The sequence below is a fragment of the Carex rostrata genome, chromosome 3, assembly GCF_964058835.1.
Source record: "Carex rostrata chromosome 3, lpCarRost1.2, whole genome shotgun sequence".
In the NCBI taxonomy this organism is placed as follows: domain Eukaryota; kingdom Viridiplantae; phylum Streptophyta; class Magnoliopsida; order Poales; family Cyperaceae; genus Carex; species Carex rostrata.
In genome coordinates, this window is record NC_135920.1 from 14,434,272 (window position 1) to 14,453,301 (window position 19,030).

A 19,030-nucleotide genomic window follows, 5' to 3' on the forward strand; every position below is an offset into this window, starting at 1 on the left:
ACAATTTGCTGAGAGAATTCACGATGACATTATACGAGGGATAGGGAGCAAAAATTGGTTTTTTTTTTTTTTTTTTTAAATACGAGTTGGAGTCAAGCCACCCAACACATTTCAAACCTCTGTGTATTAATATAGAAGATTTTTCCACTTTGTGAATTTTAAATCCATAACCTCTCATATAAAAGTTAAAGATTGTTTTGTTTTGATTTGTCTCTTTTGTTTTAGTCCGTATATCTGCAATGTGTTATTTTTCTCTTCTTTAATTTGATTCCCTCCGTGCGTGTGATTTGTATTTGATAGGTTTAGTAGTTAATAAATGAAGCTGGACTCAAAAAATTAATATAAATAAATAAATGATGCCAATTGAACAGCTTTTTCAAACAGAAGAAAGACTTGGTTGGTTCCATCCAAACAAAATAAATAAATAAATAAAGATAATAAAGAAAAAAAAATAAGAACCTAGTTGTCTAGTTGATGAGTTGGCTGCATGAGCACGATAGCACTTTTCATCAAAAGCTCTTTTGTACGGTTCTCAAACGCCTGAATAATTACTGTCTTCTACACGGGATATATTCTAAAAGTTATCTTAAGAGTATAGAATTTGGCCGTTTTTTTTTTATGTACCACCCTAATAAATAAGAATTAAATTAATACCATCCGTTAATTCCGAATTAAGATTCCGCCACGTTCGCACAGTAGATCTGCGAACGGGTCGCTACCCGTTCGCGTAATAGATAAGCGGCCTGACCCGTTCCCGACGACCCTTTCCCGACGACCCGTTCACGACGACCCGTGCGCGTAATAGATCTGCGGACGGATGACCCGTTCCCGACGACCCGCTCCCGATGTGACCCGCTCCCGACGACCCGTTCGCATATCAGTTATGCGTACGTGGCGAATCCGGATAAATACCGCTGCGCAGTGGGTTTTACAGAGGCCCTGTCGCTGTACCTGTCTCCGCACCGCCCAGCACAGTAAACAGGTAATTTTTTTTTTTATTAGTTTAATTTTGTTAAATAATTTAATTAGTTTAGTTTTAGTTAGGTAAAATAATAATGACTTGTTTTAGGTAGATCTGACAGTGAATGACTTGTAAACGAGACAGATCCGGAGTATTTTTATTAGTTTAATTTTAGTTAGGTACCAAAATAATTGTATATTGTAAATTAGATTAATTTTTTTTTCTAGTTTTAGGCAGTTTATTTTTGTTAGGTACCAAAATAGTTGTATATTGTAAATTAGATCAAATTTTTTTTTGTAGTTTTGTAAATATTTGTGTTAATTAGATCAAAATAATATATTGTCTATGGTTTCTCATGTGTAATTACAATATGTTGATATTATAGTAGTATTATGGTACCAAAATAGACATTTTTTTCCAATGAACAACATAGTAAGCAATCTGATTAAATAGTAGTATTATAGTAGTATTATGGTACCAAAATAGACATTAATTAAAATTGTCTATGGTTTCTCATGTGTAATTTATAATATACTATTATTTGTGTATAATTTTTATTAAATAGTAGTATATTGTAAATTACAGTAAAATAGTAGTTTAGTTGGGTACCAAAATATTTGTGTATTTAAACCAATTTAGAATTGTGATTGTATGTAGAATTTAGAAATTATATTTAGAATTTAGAAATGTACCTATTTAGAAATGTACCAATTTACAAATTGACAAATTTAGAAATGTTGTATTTAGACCAAAATAGAGTATAAATGCACCAATTCAGAATTTATTTTTTTCTGAATTAGTGTAGATTGTAAGATTTTTTACCGATTCATTCAAGAATGGTGATATATTATTGAATTACCATAGATATTTGTATTATTGTTAGATTTGTACTATTTGAAATTAACAATAGAGGTCAAAATTGATAAAATTGTTTAATTTGTTGTTAGTATGGCGTCAACCAGCGGTACCAATCAAAATCGGACGCAAGATGATTTACAGTTAGATTTATCACTGGCCCGTCACGTATTTCCAAATATGACGGAAGAGAGTATCAGTCCTCTTTGCTGGTATAAATTCGAGGAGCACAAGATGAAAAACGCATATGTAAGTTTTTGTTTTGAGAAATGCAAATAATTTTCATTTTCATTTAGATAAAAATAGGTAAGTTATATGTTTGTTTGTTTTGAAATTGAATGCAGACTCATACCTTGACGAATACGCGGAACAATCAGATGAGTATCCTCTACGACGACCGATATGCTCCCGTGTTGAAGAGTTTGGGTCTGTGGCATGTCTCACAGCTGACCCCCATTGTCGCAGATGTCGCTCTTCTATCTGCGTTGGTCGAGAGGTGGCGGCCGGAGACACACACATTTCACATGCCTGTCGGAGAGATTACGGTGTCTCTCCAGGATGTCAGTTGTCTCTGGGGACTGCCTATTACTGGACGGGCGGTGACGGGTGTGGAGTACGGGGACTTCACAAAGGACGTCGAAGAACTGTTGGGACCCAACCTGATGAAGGAAAGGTCCCTCAAGAGGTCGAAGGTTGCATCGAAGAATGACATCAGTATCCCTCTTTTGCGGGCGGCATTCAGGTAAGTATTTTTTTTGTAATAGTAAGTATTTGATTGTGATGCTTCATACTCTGTACTAAATTAGTTCGTACATGTAGTGGAAAATTGGAAGAAGATGCGCCTGAGGAGAAGATGGATCGGTGGACACGGGCTTACATAATGGAGCTGTTCTCTTGCTGGTTGTTCCCAGATTCCTCTGGGAACACCGTCCCTGCTTGTATGCTGCAGTGGCTGAGGGACTTGGATGACCCTCCACAAATGAATTGGGGTGCGGCGGTCTTGGCATGTCTGTACCGAGGCTTATGCATTGCGTGCCGGGTATAAATTACTCTCTCTTCTTATTGTAAATAATTTGTTTTCTCTTATCGAATTTAAAAATAAATGCAAATTGTATAAAAATAGGTCGACAAACAAGGTCTGTACGGACCGATTGGTCTCCTTCAGCATTGGTCGTGGACGAGATTTCCATTTGGTCGTCCACAACCACTAGACGAGGGTTGGGTTCCAGACTGGGGTCGTCCGGACGGGGAGACCTGTCCTGCGTATGCTCAGAGATTCTGCGCTAGAAAGACCTTTGTCGCGACCCCTCACGGCAAGCCTTCGGGAGTTTTCTTTTTCAGAACTCAATTCGAGCAGATGACTCCAGATCTACATGTCGAGTGGCGACCGTATGATTTTCGCGTCACAGTGTATGAAGAAGATGAAGAACCTTACTCTTTCCTCACAAAACTTCCTTCGATCTGCAGTCGCGAGCGAGAATACTGGTTTGCTCAGGTGCGACTAGATTTTTTTTATTTTCTAGTTTACAATTAATAAACATATTGTAGTTTAAAATTGAAACTTAGACACATAAAATATTTGCAGGTGCCGCTTATCTACTACCAGGTTGTTGAGCATTATTACCCTGGACGGGTAATGAGACAGTTTGGTATGGCCCAGTATTTTCCAGTCCCGGATCCTATCACAAAGGACGACTGGTATGATCTTCACCAACCGTTATGCACTACGGTCATGAAGGATTGGCGGACGGAGCACGCCTTGCATGTACAGCGACTGGAGGCTATGAGTCCGGATGACATGGTTCCTGATATGTACCAGATTTATGCTTTCGAGGAGTGGGACCAGCAGTATCGACAGTGGTACCAGGAAAATTGTGCATTCACGGTGTACATTACTACTACACAAGTAATAAATCCTAATTTACCCTCAATTCGGTTGCAAGTGTACAACCTTGTCAAGTAGTATTTAGGGATCGTCTCCACAGGGACAATTCGGAATATTAAACCTAACCTAACTAATTTAATTTAGTAAAAGGAAATAAAGGAATTTGTTTGTTTTCTATGATGGTTTGGTTTGTTGCTGATCAAATTGAATTAACTAAATTCTAGGTCTAAATGTGGTTTTAAACAAGAATGAGAAATTAGGGTCTCTTAGGGTTCCTATCCACTAATGTCACGATTAATTGATTTATTAAGGTTGTTCTTATAAATATGAAGGCACAGTCTAATGTTATCGGTATAAAGTGATATTTCTATGTTAATACCGTCTTTAAATTAGTATAAATGTCACCTCTCGGTACTTGGTTACACTAACCCAAAGTTATTAAGTCTTTAACTGTCCCAATTGGTATAGAAAGTTATTCGTCACCTCTCGGTACTTGGTACAATTTTCTAACCTATCGGGTTAAGCCCGTATAAGATGAGCGTCTCCTCTCGGTACTTAGCCTATCAAATACTCTTTTCTTTATGGTCAGGACTAAATATTCAATTTCTCAATTGTAAATACCGAATCCTAGGGTTTCATGCAATTTCGCTTAAGTCATCACAAACAAGTAATATAAAGAAAAGATCATACCAAGGAACAAGTAAATATAATATAAAATCAACTAATCCATGACATAAGTTTCAAGTTCTAACCCTAATCAACCCTAGAAATAGCCTTAGCCAATCATGGCTGCAGCACACAAGAGAAATAACAAGTAAAAGAGTTCTAAGAGAAAGAAATCAATGTAACCACTCGAAGAATTCGCTATCTTCTTCTCCCTTCTTTTGTCTCTCCTTTTTCTCCTTATTCTCCTGTGCTTTTTCTCTCTTTCTAATGTCTAAAATTCGTCCCTCAAAACGGTTATCCTTCCAGAAATAAAAACAACCAATAAATAGCAAAAATCGCTTCTGGAACTGTTTATTGCGGGCCGCAATGTACTGTAGCAGTTAACAGACTGCGCAGAAAAATTCTGAACAGGTCCTTGCGGGCCGCAATAAAAGTCCTTGCGGGCCGCAATACATTCCTTTTATATTCTCAGGTTGTAGATCTTCTCGTTAGCTTTCCAAAAAGTGGTCGCAATCCTAAATCGGAGTTACGAGTCAAAAGTTATGGCCGTTTTAAGTTCAGACTCAATTTTTGGCTGACTGCTACAGTGTATTGCGGACCGCAATAACTTTATTGCGGGCCGCAATAACTTTGCTGGAATAAAAGGGGCTCTGACTTGTTTGGTTGCGGGCCGCAATAACTCCATTCCGGGCCGCAATAAATGTTGGCAGAAGCTCATTTCTTCGTGCTAACTCACCTGTTTTGAGTCGTTAAGCTCCATAAACTTGATTACCTGTAGAACAAACATAACTAGGGCAGTAACTTGAACTTTTGGACATTTCTAACCTAATTAAACCTAATTTAAACTAATTTAACCAAAACTTGGCTTAATTTACATATCTAACCCTAGGTTTAAATAGATACAATTTTGGCTTATCACTTGTACCGGTAGCTGTTGGAACCAGGTTTGATTGCCTTGGCCAATATTAATTCTTGCGGTAATTATCAGTTCATAATTACGGTGGTCAATACCGAGTTGTTGGTACACTTCCCTATTTAAACCTCTAAAATCCAAATCAGGCCGAATATTAAACATTTTCGGCACTTGGTGGCTATAATAAGCGCCATTTGGTCCTTGTAATACTTCACCATCAAAATAACAAGCAATTCCAATCATAATTTGTTGAATAAACCTAATAATAAAAAATAACTAAATTAAAACAACTACAAAAAATAAATTTAAAAAAAAAAAGATGAAAAGGAAAAAAAACCTACCTATGCAGCAGCTTCGGTGAAAATGAGGGTGTAGAATGCTCTGCAGAACTGATCTTCTATATAGGGAGAATCTGCCACGTGCGCAGATCAATAATGCGAACGGGTCCGTCCGCCGATCTATCACGCGCACGGGTCATCCGTCCGCAGATCTGTTGCGCGCACGGGTCGTCGGGAACGGGTTAGTCCGCTTAGCTATTACGCGAACGGGTAGCGACCCGTTCGCAGATCTACTGTGCGAGCGTGGCGGAATCTTAATTCGGAATTAACGGATGGTATTGATTTAATTCTTATTTATTAGGGTGGTACATAAAAAAAAAACGGAGAATTTGGCTAGTATGATATTTGTTGCAAATGATACTAATTTTAAAATTGATTGTATATACTTCAAGTGATTAATCTAAATCGTTCAAACTGATTTATTTTATGAGTGATGCGTTTACATGTAAACTTTTTTATATTTTCAAGTTATTTTAGTATCAAAATTAAACGGTAAAAATGTTGAAAAATGAATGTATTAAAATTAACTTAAAAACTCACACATTTGACCATTTGATTTGATACTAAATAAATTTGAAAATTATAAATTTTGCATGTAAACACATAACTAATGAAGTAGATCGGTTTGAATTCACCATTTGAAGACGATTCGATAGATTTTGGAGTTGGTGTTATATAGGCTAAAATGACACTGATATTATACTAGCTAGACTCTGGAGTATATATTTAGATATTAAATTAGTTTGGTGATTTTGACCATATTTAAAAATAAAAAATAAAAATATATCGTTGACCTTGTAGATTGGTTGTATTTTTGTCAATTAATTATAATTTTTTTTAAGTCGTTTAGGTGGTGTGTGGCTGTGGACTAAAACTAATGAGGTATAATTTAGTTATTTCAACTTAGGTTTATAAACTGAATTTAAGTTATTTCTTGTTTGGAAAGAATTTAGTGGTCTAAGACATGATTTAATATTACAAATATTTTGTCTTACAAAATTTGTAATATCAATAATAAAAATATTCTTCATGTTTTCTATTCATTTTGATTGAAAAAAATTGTACAAGAAAATGAGTTATGTACAAATTAATTATATATTTTAGAGATGCACATTATATTTAGTAATTCTTCTTTAATTAAACTTATATGTATACCAATTTATTTTGTGAGAAATATGTTGGGTTATTGAACAAAAAATTATTTATTTGTAGTACAATTCCAAAAATATTTTATTTAATAATTTTTTAGATTGCATATTTTGTTAATTTAGAAAGCTATGCCGTTTTACTAAAAAGATGTTGATTATATAATTGATAAAGTTATAAGTTTCTTTATACTTAAATGAATTCAAAATTAATTGCTTATTTTACACTTCTTAAAAATTGATTGAAACTAATAAAAACAATGAAAAATTAGGTTTCATGTCTAAATAAAATCAAACCATCTGGAGAGGTGGGTTAGTTTAGACCAACTTAGGTTAGTCTAAAGATCGGCTTATTCCATCTTTATCCGGCTTAATTAAATTACGTTTGGTGGAATAAGTGAACCCTAAAGACCTTATTCCACTGTTTAGATTGACTTGTAATTTATTTCATTTTTGTGCATTATTTATAAATGTTATATATGGACTTTTAAATATCCAATTTAAAAAAAAAAGATATTATTTCTAATCTTTATTAAAACTTAAAATTATCAAACTAATTCATTGTCAATAAATTACTACCTATTCAGAAACAAGATATGAGATATCTAAAATGAGCAAATCAGTAACTTTTCTGTTTAATTATTTAGAAACATTTATTGTCTAGAAGTTATTAAATAATAAACACACAAGGCACACAAATTCGTAGAACCATACGTAATTAAAAATAGAGGAGAATTTAAATACTCTCTTTCTCATGCTTCTGTTTTTCGTTCTCTTTTAAATATTTTATAACATAAATTTTATATTCATCTAACAAAGTAAAACCATTGACATCATCTATGTTACTTGAAAACCAAAGTCTATAAATTCTCAATAATTTTTACAAGGTCTTAATGCCAATCCCCATAAAAGGTCGAAATGCAAAGTATCTCCATTAAATTATTTTCAAAATTCTTAATTTGTCATTATATTCACCATCATTTAGCAAACAATTTATAGCACACTGCATAAAAACATATAAACTAGGCTATGGTACTATGCATAGTGCATATTAATCTGTACTATAGATTAATATTTTTATTTTTAAAATTTAAACAGTCAATCTAAATCATTCAATGTAATCTCCGTACAAAAATGTATTTGTAGATCAAATTTTACATATTTTAAAATTTGTTTACTATTTTTTAGATTGGTAGAATATCACTTTTTAAATTTTACATACCACTGTAGAATATCACTTGATTTTAAAAAAAATTGGACCATTAAAAAATAGTGATTTTTTATCTGTCTAAAAAATAGTAAAAATATAATATGTGAGTACATTATTATACGGTGGTGATCGTATTGAACAATTTATATCGACTGTTGTAACTTTAAAATCAAAAGGATCTATTTATAGCACGGACCAATATGCACTGTGCATAGTAGTATAGTACCATAGCCTCACTCTAAAGTATCTGCTGAATTTTGAAAAAATAAATAAATAAATAGAGAAACAAATCTTGGTTAATTAGACGGCCAAGATCATATTAATCAGGAACGCATTGTTTTTGATTTATCTCTAAATGACCAACCATTCATGTTATAATAACATGCAAACAAATTCTCTAGTTTCAGTCATCTCTTTTAATTTATTTTTAAATCTAAGATTTTCTTTGTAAGTTTTACAAGTCCCAAACATTGGTCTTCTCTCCATTTTATTTTTGGGTGATGCTGACGATGCGAAGTTCCACAAACCACAATTAATTAGACAAAAATTAAATCTATTCTTTAAAATTAGAAAATTGTATAAAAAAAATCTCATGCTTGTCAAATTTTAAACATAAATCAATTTAATTTTTAAAATTATAAATTATACAATTTCTTCGTGCAAAAATTCTTACAGAGGAGAATAAAAAAGAGTTTAATTATTTTTAAGTGTTTTTTTTCTTTTCTTTTTTCTGAATTTAGTTGCAAACACTTTCTCTTCCAATTAGAAGAGAAGCATGTAAGATATAAGCCATCCGATCAGGACAGATGATGAGAAAAACACAATCGAACGGTTGAAGATATGAATGATGTAACATGATTAAATATCTTTAAAACCCAATTCTTTTTATGTCATAAAAAATAATTGATAATTAATCGGTGCATGTATATTTTTAAGGTTTTTTTTAATAAAGATTGAAGATCAAGTCACTCAACTATTTAATTTATATAATAAATTATTTTTATTCTACTACATTTTTTTATTATTTTTGTCAGATCAATAATCAGTTCTCACATGATTTTAAGTTTTAAACCTCATAATTGAATAGAGAGATCTTTTCACAAAGCAAATCTTGGTCGAATAATATTATCCAGTGCCAGTATAACTGTATAAGTGTATAACCCACCCAAAAAAAAGCAATTTACAACTGTGCAAGTAGCAAATGTCCAGTCAAACTGGTCCCACAAATTTTATTAGGAAGATATGTACAATCATAAATTTATTTTTTTTATTTTTATTTTTGCATGAGATGGTGAATTTCACCCTCAGATAACATCCAGTGACGTACCATATACATTAAATTTGAACTTTTATTTTTTTTTTTGTTGAGGAAAAGACAAGAATCATGCCCCAAAAAAGGGAGAATTTCATATATACCACTCAAAAACTGTAAAATTACATATTTACCATCTAAAATTTTCTAATTACATATTTATCATCTAAAAATTTAAGAACTCACATATTTATCGAATATAACGTTAGTATATATCAAATATATTCAAAGCTCAGATTAATTATGTTTAATTTTCTTAAAACTATAATTAAACAAGGATTAATTTAGCACTCTTTTTTTTTTTCCTTAGAACCGTTCTCCTTTATTTCCAATATAAAAGATTAAAAATAGATATTCCAAAATGTGCCAGTAACAAAAGACAGATTCTCAAACGCCATTACTACATTGATAACTGGTTGCAAATTTAGTACGAGTTATTTTATTGGAAAAGTTGGAGTGGTTACCTTGTTTTTAGACGATTAAGCTGGAGTTGGAATCCTTATCTCCGAGTCTACTGCCTCTTCTCTTCGAGTTTAAGCGGGAGAGATGAGATAAAGAAAGGAGTTTTAGTGAAAGTAGGAAGTTATGTCAAAAAAGACGGGAGGAAAATCTGTACGCAGAAGAAGAAGGGACAGAGAAGGAAAATAGACTAAATAACTTATTAATTATATTTTATATAATCTTAAAATTAATTAATCTTATTTTTTGATTAATTGGGTAAATTGTGAGTTATTAGATTTCTAGATGGTAAATATGAAATTATAGAAATTTCAATGGTAAATGCGTAATTTCACTTGTTTTAGCGGTATATACGAAATTCTCCCTAAAATAAAAGTGAAAGAATTTAAAATAAAAAGGATGACAAAAGGATGAGAGAAAAAAAATTAAAATTACAAGTTTAGAGGGGTTGAAGAGTAAATAAATCAGATCCATGGTGCTGTATTACTGTTACGCATTGTTTTGTTGCCTCATGAACGAACCAAGATGTTTACTTTTTATTTCAGCTATAAATAATTGTATCCGCCGTGTCACATTTTTATGTGAAGATTTCTTCTACGTTGAACTTATTTTTTTGACACGAGCAAACAGGGGCGGATCTTCTGTAGCACAGGGCAGTCACCCTTTTGGATTTCGAATTTTAGTAGTGATCTATTGGGTACCGATCGACTTTGTCCCTTCTTGAAAAAAAAATTTCCCCTTCTGGATGTTTAATTTGTAATTCGGGTTAAATTTAGTGTTAAAATCAAAATAAATTTCTTGAATTATGATTTGTAATATTAATTATAAGTTATAGGATCAGAAATTATAAGTCAGGGTATTGGAAAATATAAATCAAAACATTTTTTTTTTTATCGAGTGCCCAATTAGTTAATGGGTTTAAATCCAATAAGCTATTTAAACCCAATTCGATATTTTTTTGCTCTCCCTGACAAAAATTCTAGGTCTGCCTCTGCGAGCAGTTATCAAAACAGGACCGGACCGGTTGGTTCAACCGGAAAAAACCGGAACCGGACCTCTATCTGGTTCAATTCTTATGATGGATCGTCTAAGTTACTGAACCGTTCAAATCCGGTTCAACCAGTCGGTTTTTATTAAAAAATGTTGAATCAAACCGACAAAAACCCCGGTTCAAAACATATTCGTTTCTCAAATCTCCGTCTCCTTTCTCAAATCTCATTCTCCTATGATTTGTTGTTTTTGTTAAGTAGTAATGACTTCAATCTCCTCCAGTAGTAGTTTGTTTGAAATCTCCTACTTCAACCTCCTCTCTATTGTGGCTCTCTCATTTCAGACTTGAACTAATCTCAAGACTAGTTCAAATCTCGTTTTCAAGATGGAAGTCTTGAGAATAGATCCATGCATCATCATCAAGTACTTTAAGCAATTTCATGAAAGTTTTGAGTTAATTTTTTGAATAGGTCCAAGCATATAAGGTGTTTGGTGAAATGCCTAAACTAAAGAGCATTTTGATCATAATTGATTTGTGGTTAGAGAGCACAATTGTCGGAAAACCAAGGTGAATTAGGCTCAACTCAAACATGATGATTTGTGGTCATAATTCATGTAGCTGGAACTTAGCAATTTAATTAGTTTTATGTTTTCATGCATTAGGATTTTTTAACCAGTAAATGGCGCTTCAACACAAGGTTTAAGTTTTTATGATCTTAGGTTTTTAGTGTTTTCTGATATTTACTTTCAATGTATTGGGGCTTTCTTACCAACAAGGTAGTTTGTACTTTTACAACACTAACACTAGGTTTTCATTTATGTTTTTTGTTAAATAGACATGTAATCTTGTATTTCATTTAAATGACAAGTTCCATAAGGGCTTTTTTTCAAAATAAAAGAAAAAAAAAACTGTGCAGATTTCAAGCTCTTTCACACTGTATATTTATTGCATTAGGGAAAAGTAATTTTTTTCAATTGTGCAGGTTCTAAGCTGTTTCACTTGGTGTTTTTATTACACCAGGGAAAAGTAATTTTTCTTTAACAAATTGCACTAGTTGTTTTATTACACATGGAAGCAATAGTCAAAATTATCATGTGTGTAATGTAAATTTCAGATTGTTTGCCTATGAAAAACACAACAATGGTTATCTCTTATGAAAAGACCAGCAGTTGAACCAGTTGACCCACTAGTCCGACCAATGAACCATTGACCCAGAGCTTTACCGGATCGATGTCCGGTCCGGTTCTGATAACATTGTCTGCGAGCAAGTTATATTATTACCTCTCACATTAAACCATGTTTTAAAATATGTCATCTATTCAAGGAAGTGTGGCAAGTGTCCCAATTTTTTTTATTTTTTTTACAAAGATGCTTGTGATTTTGAAATAGAAGAAGAAAAAAGAGCACATGATGAGCTATGATTTGAACAATGAATTGATGCATTTTCTTCTACAGGCTGTCAGAGACTTGGTAAATGAAATATACACACATATATATATATGATATGGTTCACCTCTGAAATTCCACTAATTTCATTTCGGATGCGAGATTGTTTATGGAATTATTGGTGAATATTTTTCTACTTGCAGTGTTTGGAAAGCAAATTGCAATTTCTTTGTCTTTTTCTTTTTCTTTTTGGCAGTAAGCAGAAAGCAGTAGGTATTTGACTTAACAAATAAATTATGATAGAGAAGTATAGAGCATCTAGATCAATCCTTTTTAATTAAAGGTACTCATTGTTAATGGTATTTTTTTTTCTTCTTCGGGTTAAATTAATTTGATAATTTTGATAATTATAAAATATGTTTAATTATAAATTTTCAAACTCGACACTTAAAATGTTATATATACTTTATGTAAATCATACCTATAATAAATTGTTGATTTAAAAAATTATAATTATAAATGAATGACATTGTATTCATTAATACATGACCAACATATAAAACTAACCACGTATTTATATTTTTTATGTGAAAAAAAATAATTCCCCTGAAAATTCGCTGTCATTAATAACATTATTAACAAATCTCAACAGTTTTTTATCTTTTTTATACGAAAGATTGAGCATCATTTTTAATTTTAATTTTTTTTTTTTGTCTAAGACCAGTCTGTTTACATAACATCGGTGATAAAATTGTCCCCGTCGAGTTAAAAATATTTTCAAAATCTATTATTACTTTTTTTTATTAAAGAATTCTGATTAACGTTTAAATGCGGCTACATAGACTACATATGTGTACATATGTGTATGCAGTCAGCTGTCGCTTGGAGAATGTCATGCAGTCCGTCCAATCAATTTGAATATGCAGCCGCAGGGGCAGAACTCGACTTTAAGTATAGAGAAAGCTAACTAACTAGACATTATATATTTAAAAAATATTATATAAAAATCAAAATCTATATTACACGAGATAATATGATTTTTCACTATTTGATTTTATAAAAGTTACAATACTGACATTACTAGACTGAACCAAACATATTCATATAAAAATGGACATGTTTATAAAAATAAAATAAAAAAATAACCTGTAACATATTCATATACCTTTCCTTATTTTAAATTTTTCAATAGTTTTCTATCTCTGCTTTTTAATCCGTGGCTTCCCTTTTCTTTTCTCTGCTTCTAGATTTCTAAATTTAAAAAGTTAATAAAAAAAAAATCTTTTTTCAAATTTAGAATGCACGGTTATTAGAAAGCAAACAAAAGAAGTTTTTTCTTTTCTAAATTTAGAATGCACGGTTAGAGAATCAGTGACTTTCTTATTTTAAATTTATAAATTTCCAATAGCGAAAGAAAAGAGAGTTTTTCAGCTTTTTCTTTCTTTATTTTAAATTTAAAAGTTTCTTCTTTAAAAAAGAGGCTGAAGAGTATAATTAGAAGAAAAAAAACTTATTTTCTTTAACTGTGCATCCGAAATATCAATAACTTTAATTTACTTATGTTAGGTAAGCGCATCGCTATTATTTTCCTAATTTATTTTGTCCATTTCTATATTTAACAGCTTTTCAAGTCCGTTGTTCAGGTGATTTGATAAGTTGGTAAACCAAAACAAAAGAAGGGATATGTTACTTTCATACATGTCCTTTGAATTTTTTGTATTATTATAGGGGTAGCTAATATATTTTAAAATAACAATTTTAGTAAAATTTCTTTTTACCTGTTAACAAATATTGAAAATCTTGAAGTTTACTTAGCTAACTTTATCTTGTACTACCTTCCGCTCCTGTGTGGCTGCATTTGCAGATTATGTGGAAATAAAGCAGTTGAAATTCTGAGATCGGGTACTGTTCACCCTGAAATTTCTGAAATTCGAAATCTAGCCATTGATTTTTTTCAAGAACGCATCTTGAAACAGCTGGTTTTTTCTTGCACGTATCTCGGAACAGTTCGATGACTGGATTCGGATTGCAGAGATTTCAGGATGAACAGTACCGACCTCAAATTTCAGCAGATTCAGATCCAGTTTATGTGGTCCTATGCAGATTTTCACTAGTTGCTTCCAAATTCGAAAAAGGCCTAGAAAAGAATTGCATTGGGAGAGGCTTGAGGACAAGTATCCTCTCAGGTATTGAACGATGGGACCCATAACTTTACCGCTTAGATTAACTCAATCCAGTGCCCATCCAAGAATAGCGCAGGGGAGCAGTAGTATTTGTGCTTTGAGATTCGTGCAAAGTAAAAAGAACGGTTCGAATCCACTCATTCTAATAATTCCCTTGTCCGGTACTGGAGAGGTTATGAATTCGAGGGTTAAACCTATGATCTAAGAAAAAAGTGATAAAGTGTATAAATCACTCGGCTAAAATAATCTTGTGTTACAAATTAGTTTTATTTTATATATGTTTTATGAATAACTTATAGTAAAATTGTATATGTAGTTTCGTATTACAACCTGTTTATATAGTATACAGTGATTTTTCGTATACATAAACAAAACCATATTTAAAAACACTAATTCTGATACACTTAAAAAAAAAAAAATTTTGAAACCGAAATGGCAATTCCGTTCTTATGGTTTTTGTAAAGAAAATAAAATAAATAATCATGTTGGTTTCCGAATTTTTTTTTTTTTATAATGGTTTATAAAAAAAATTCTACTTGATATGCGGATACCATCTGGAATCTGAATTCCTAGACTGCGGACAAGTCTACATAGAGAACGTCATTTGGATGGAGCATCTTTCTTTTTCCCGGGAAATAAGCTACGTCTTGGAACTGCGGCCGTTTTCATCATTCTTTAGATCACCGGTACCGTAAAATTAAGATAATATATTAGATCAGTGAATCTGACACGAATCTTAAAGAGAATCTCTAGACTCCCGATTGAATTATGCTTGACTGGAAAGAAATAAAAAAAAAATAAAACTGTAAAATTATAAACTCCACTTTATAATATCCGAAAGAATACTTATTCGTAATTTGACTGGATCCGACAAATGAATTTCTTGTTTTTATTTAAATTATTTTTGTTGAAGAAATCGCGATGGAGAGAGGTGGACCAGATAATTTTTGTAAAATATCTGTATCTATCTGTATCTGATATTAAAAAAAATAAAAACATGTAGAAATATGTGATGAGTATCGGATCCGTTTGCAGGGCTAGGGAGAAGGGAGGTGCGACCGAATGATAAGATCATAAGATAATGGAATACCATCTAATGATTCAAAGCAAGAGGACATGACATTGACGGGGACCGAGAGACGAGCTAGAGTTGGGTCAAACCATCATTCCCCATAAAAACATTTATGCAATTTTATACACATATATATTCTACGGAGCTTGCTGTAGTCTATGCCTGTATCTAACTCTTTTCTTATTTTAAATTGACCATTTTATTTTATAATTATAGAGATCTGGAGTTAAATTATAAGATTCAACTGCCACACATTGTAATTTAAATTTCAACAGAGTTAAATTGTATAATTAGTTTTCTGCTATAATTATGCTCCATGTTTTTTTCTTCATTTTTAAAATTTGAACGGTTGATCCGAACTGTTCAACATGATTTTTGTATTAAAATGTGCTTGGTGACCAAATTTTATATTTTTTAGAATTTTTTTACTATATTCTTAGGAGAAGGGTTAAAATGCACCATTGGTTTTGTGCCCCAACTATACCCCACATCTCCATCTCCATTTACAAAGTTCAAACAGTCGATCCGAACCGTTCATCTTGTTCTACATATTAAAATGTGCTTAGAGACCAAATTTTATATTTTTTGAAATTTTTTTACTATTTTTTTAGATAGATACAAAATCACTGTTTTTGGATGGTCCAGATGCAGTGATTTTGTACCTATATAAAAAAATAGTAAAAAAAATTTCAAAAAATATAAAATTTGGTCTCTAAGAATATTTTAATATGTAGAACAAGATGAACGGTTCAGATCGACTGTTTGAATTTTGTAAACGGAGATAGAGACGTAAAGTATGGTTGGGGCACAAAACCAATGGTGCATTTTAACCCTACTCTATTTTTAGATAGCCACAAAATTACTGTTTTCGATGATCCAGATTCAAAAATCTCTTAAAAATAATGATTTTGTATCTATCTAAAAATAATAAAGTATATATAAAGTATAATTGAATTAAAAAATGAGCGGTTTATTTTAGCATACTTCCTATGAGGTCGTTTGAAAATGAGCAACGTTATTTGCGCTTAAAACAAGATCGGTGTAAATGGCATTTAATTATAGGCTCGGTCAGATGGAGCGTGCAAAATTGAAAATTGTCGATGGTTGCTAAAATGTTGGATCGATCGGTTGACTTCATTTTTGTAAGAAATCGCTGTTGTAGTCAATTATACAACATTGCAATGCGTTAAATATATTTGGATTATTTTGCATAAATAGTCTGATGTAATTCACTTTAGCAACTTTTTTTTTAATTTATTTAATCATTTTCTATAATAATTAATAGTTTAATATGTGATTTATATTATAGAATAATAAATATTTTAAAAATAACTCGTATTATATCTGAATCTCAAAATTAGACCTTGTCAAGTATGACAAATTAACCACAAACTTGTTAGTATGCTACGCAGCTCATTTGTCAGCGAAATTGTTACACGAAGTGACATGCCATAAGTGGAACAGGGAATCATACCAATACCCTCCTTCATTTCTCCATTATCTCGATCATACGCTGTTAACATGCATGTTCAGTAATCAGTATCAGTATTATAATTATATATTTCTTAATTTCTTCGGTTAGGACTTAATTATATCGCTTTAAGATAAGTAAGGGAAAAAGGCAAGAGGAAAGGCCAAAGAAATGAGGTCATAGAGGAGACTGCGTTAACTTTACAGTCATGAATAGCTGCAATCTGGAATTTATAATTTTATGACTACTCGATCCGTGTCCGATCTGTTTGCACCCCTAACTTCTCTTCTAGAAATGTCCATTTTTAAGTTTTATTTTTGTTTGATGAAAATATGCTTTTAATAATTACAATCATTTTTTTTATTAAAAAATTAGTTTTTCATCTAGTGATAAATGATAATGTTTTCCATGTGATTCGAAATTTGAATAAAGTTTGTTAAGACATTGTAATTTAGAAAGCTTAGACCTTCATTTTCTCTTTCAAAAAAAATTAAAATTGTGTTAAATAGTGGTAGAAGAAATGGTCATAGAATATTAAAACACAAGACTGAATTTATATGTAACACCTGTACTTATTGATGCCAAATTACTCTGAATTCGTTAAGATCGAACCATAAATAGAGAAGAAGGTAACATTACATCTTGAAACATTTTTTTTTTTAATTGTGTTAGAAATAATGAATCGTAACAAATTAAGAATAAAATTAGTGCAGCAAAAAGCAATTTAATTTAGATATTCTTTTTTTTATATCTAGCCTTTCTAAGTTCTATCTTAATTTGTTCCGTCTGTCTTCTTCATGTGAAGCTTTCAAAAACACTAGTGGGAGACAAGCCACAACAATATATATCAAACGTGTCCCACTGATTCACAATCGAAGTGTCAAGTACTCGGGATTCTCTCTTTGCTGAAATTTGCGTTCTATGTGTATTTACGTACCTAATTAAAATGTAAGGTCTACGACACTGTAGACACATCTCTTCAACAAAAGGATGCATTGCTTCTGACACATCTCTTCATCCAACAACGCATCTATCACGTGATGGAAGAAAAATATGTAAGAAACAATTAAGACCATAACGCCATACACCCACATGTGCACGAGATCAATGCGTGATCACACTCTCCAAGCCACCATGAATTCACATCCTCTCATGTTACCAGACTGAGTGCAATTGAATCGGATGATCCAAAATTATCCTTTTTAACTTGGCACGAATCTCAAAGTACAAATAAAACTGCCCCCTCTGTTATCCCGAGTAAAGACCGGCTGAGAGTAAATCTGGCTGTCCGTTTCAATTGTGTTGAGTCAGGTACCTGGGAGGATACGGATCCACCCGCCAGAATTCGCCTCCTCTGAGATATCTCATATTTTGCGTGACTTTTTAAAACATCTCAACCATTGCAATACGTTCTGCGCGAATCTCAAAGCTCAAATAATACTGGCCCCCTATGTCACCCCCGAATGGGCACCGAACACGTCGGTCACGCAAAATATGAGATATCTCAGAGGATACGCACTCCACCCGACAGAATTCGTATCCTCTGAGATATCTCAAACTTTGTGTGACTTTATGGGAAATGCCAACCGTTTAAATACGTTCTACACGAATCTCGAAGCTGAAATAATACCGGCCCCTGTGGTTTCCCCGAATAGGCACCGGACACGTCGGTCACGCAAAATATGAGATACCTCAGAGGATACGCACTCCACCCGACATCCCCAAGATATGAGGTACATGGGGATTCCGTACAATCCGGAAGGACACTCCCATGTCCTCCCCTTCTCCTATATATTTTAAAGTAATTTATTTTATAGACCTGTTCTCATGCCGTATCAATTCATTCTCTAGATAGGAGATCAAAATATATCCCATTACTGAAAAACACCATTTTCACATTTATTTTAATCCATGACCTAGTTATTGTAATTCTCTTTTAATTAGTTACTTTTTTAAAATTTATTGAAACGAGCATTTTAAATAATCAGTTCTTTTCCTTCCCGAGTATGTGTAGTGGGTTGTATCGACGATTTGGATCAAAAATTAAAATTTAACTCGTTCCATCATCCAACTAGTGATAATGTGATATGCATAGCATGGCAATCAGCCAATCACCCCCTTTTTTTTTATTGAATATGTCGAATGGTTCTACGAATGATTCTAACGTGGACTATATATAATTT

At 32.3% G+C, this 19,030-nt stretch overlaps 1 protein-coding gene across 1 annotated transcript; it reads left to right on the forward strand.

Annotated features, from left to right (window-relative positions):
- Positions 1-1,996: 1,996 nt before the first annotated feature.
- Positions 1,997-12,402, forward strand: LOC144551876 (serine/threonine-protein phosphatase 7 long form homolog). Its single transcript, XM_078299973.1, has 7 exons — positions 1,997-2,065; positions 2,161-2,558; positions 2,636-2,855; positions 2,940-3,311; positions 3,402-3,722; positions 12,191-12,205; positions 12,325-12,402. Exons 1-7 carry the CDS (start codon positions 1,997-1,999, stop codon positions 12,400-12,402), a joined length of 1,473 nt encoding a protein of 490 aa, XP_078156099.1.
- Positions 12,403-19,030: the final 6,628 nt, after the last annotated feature.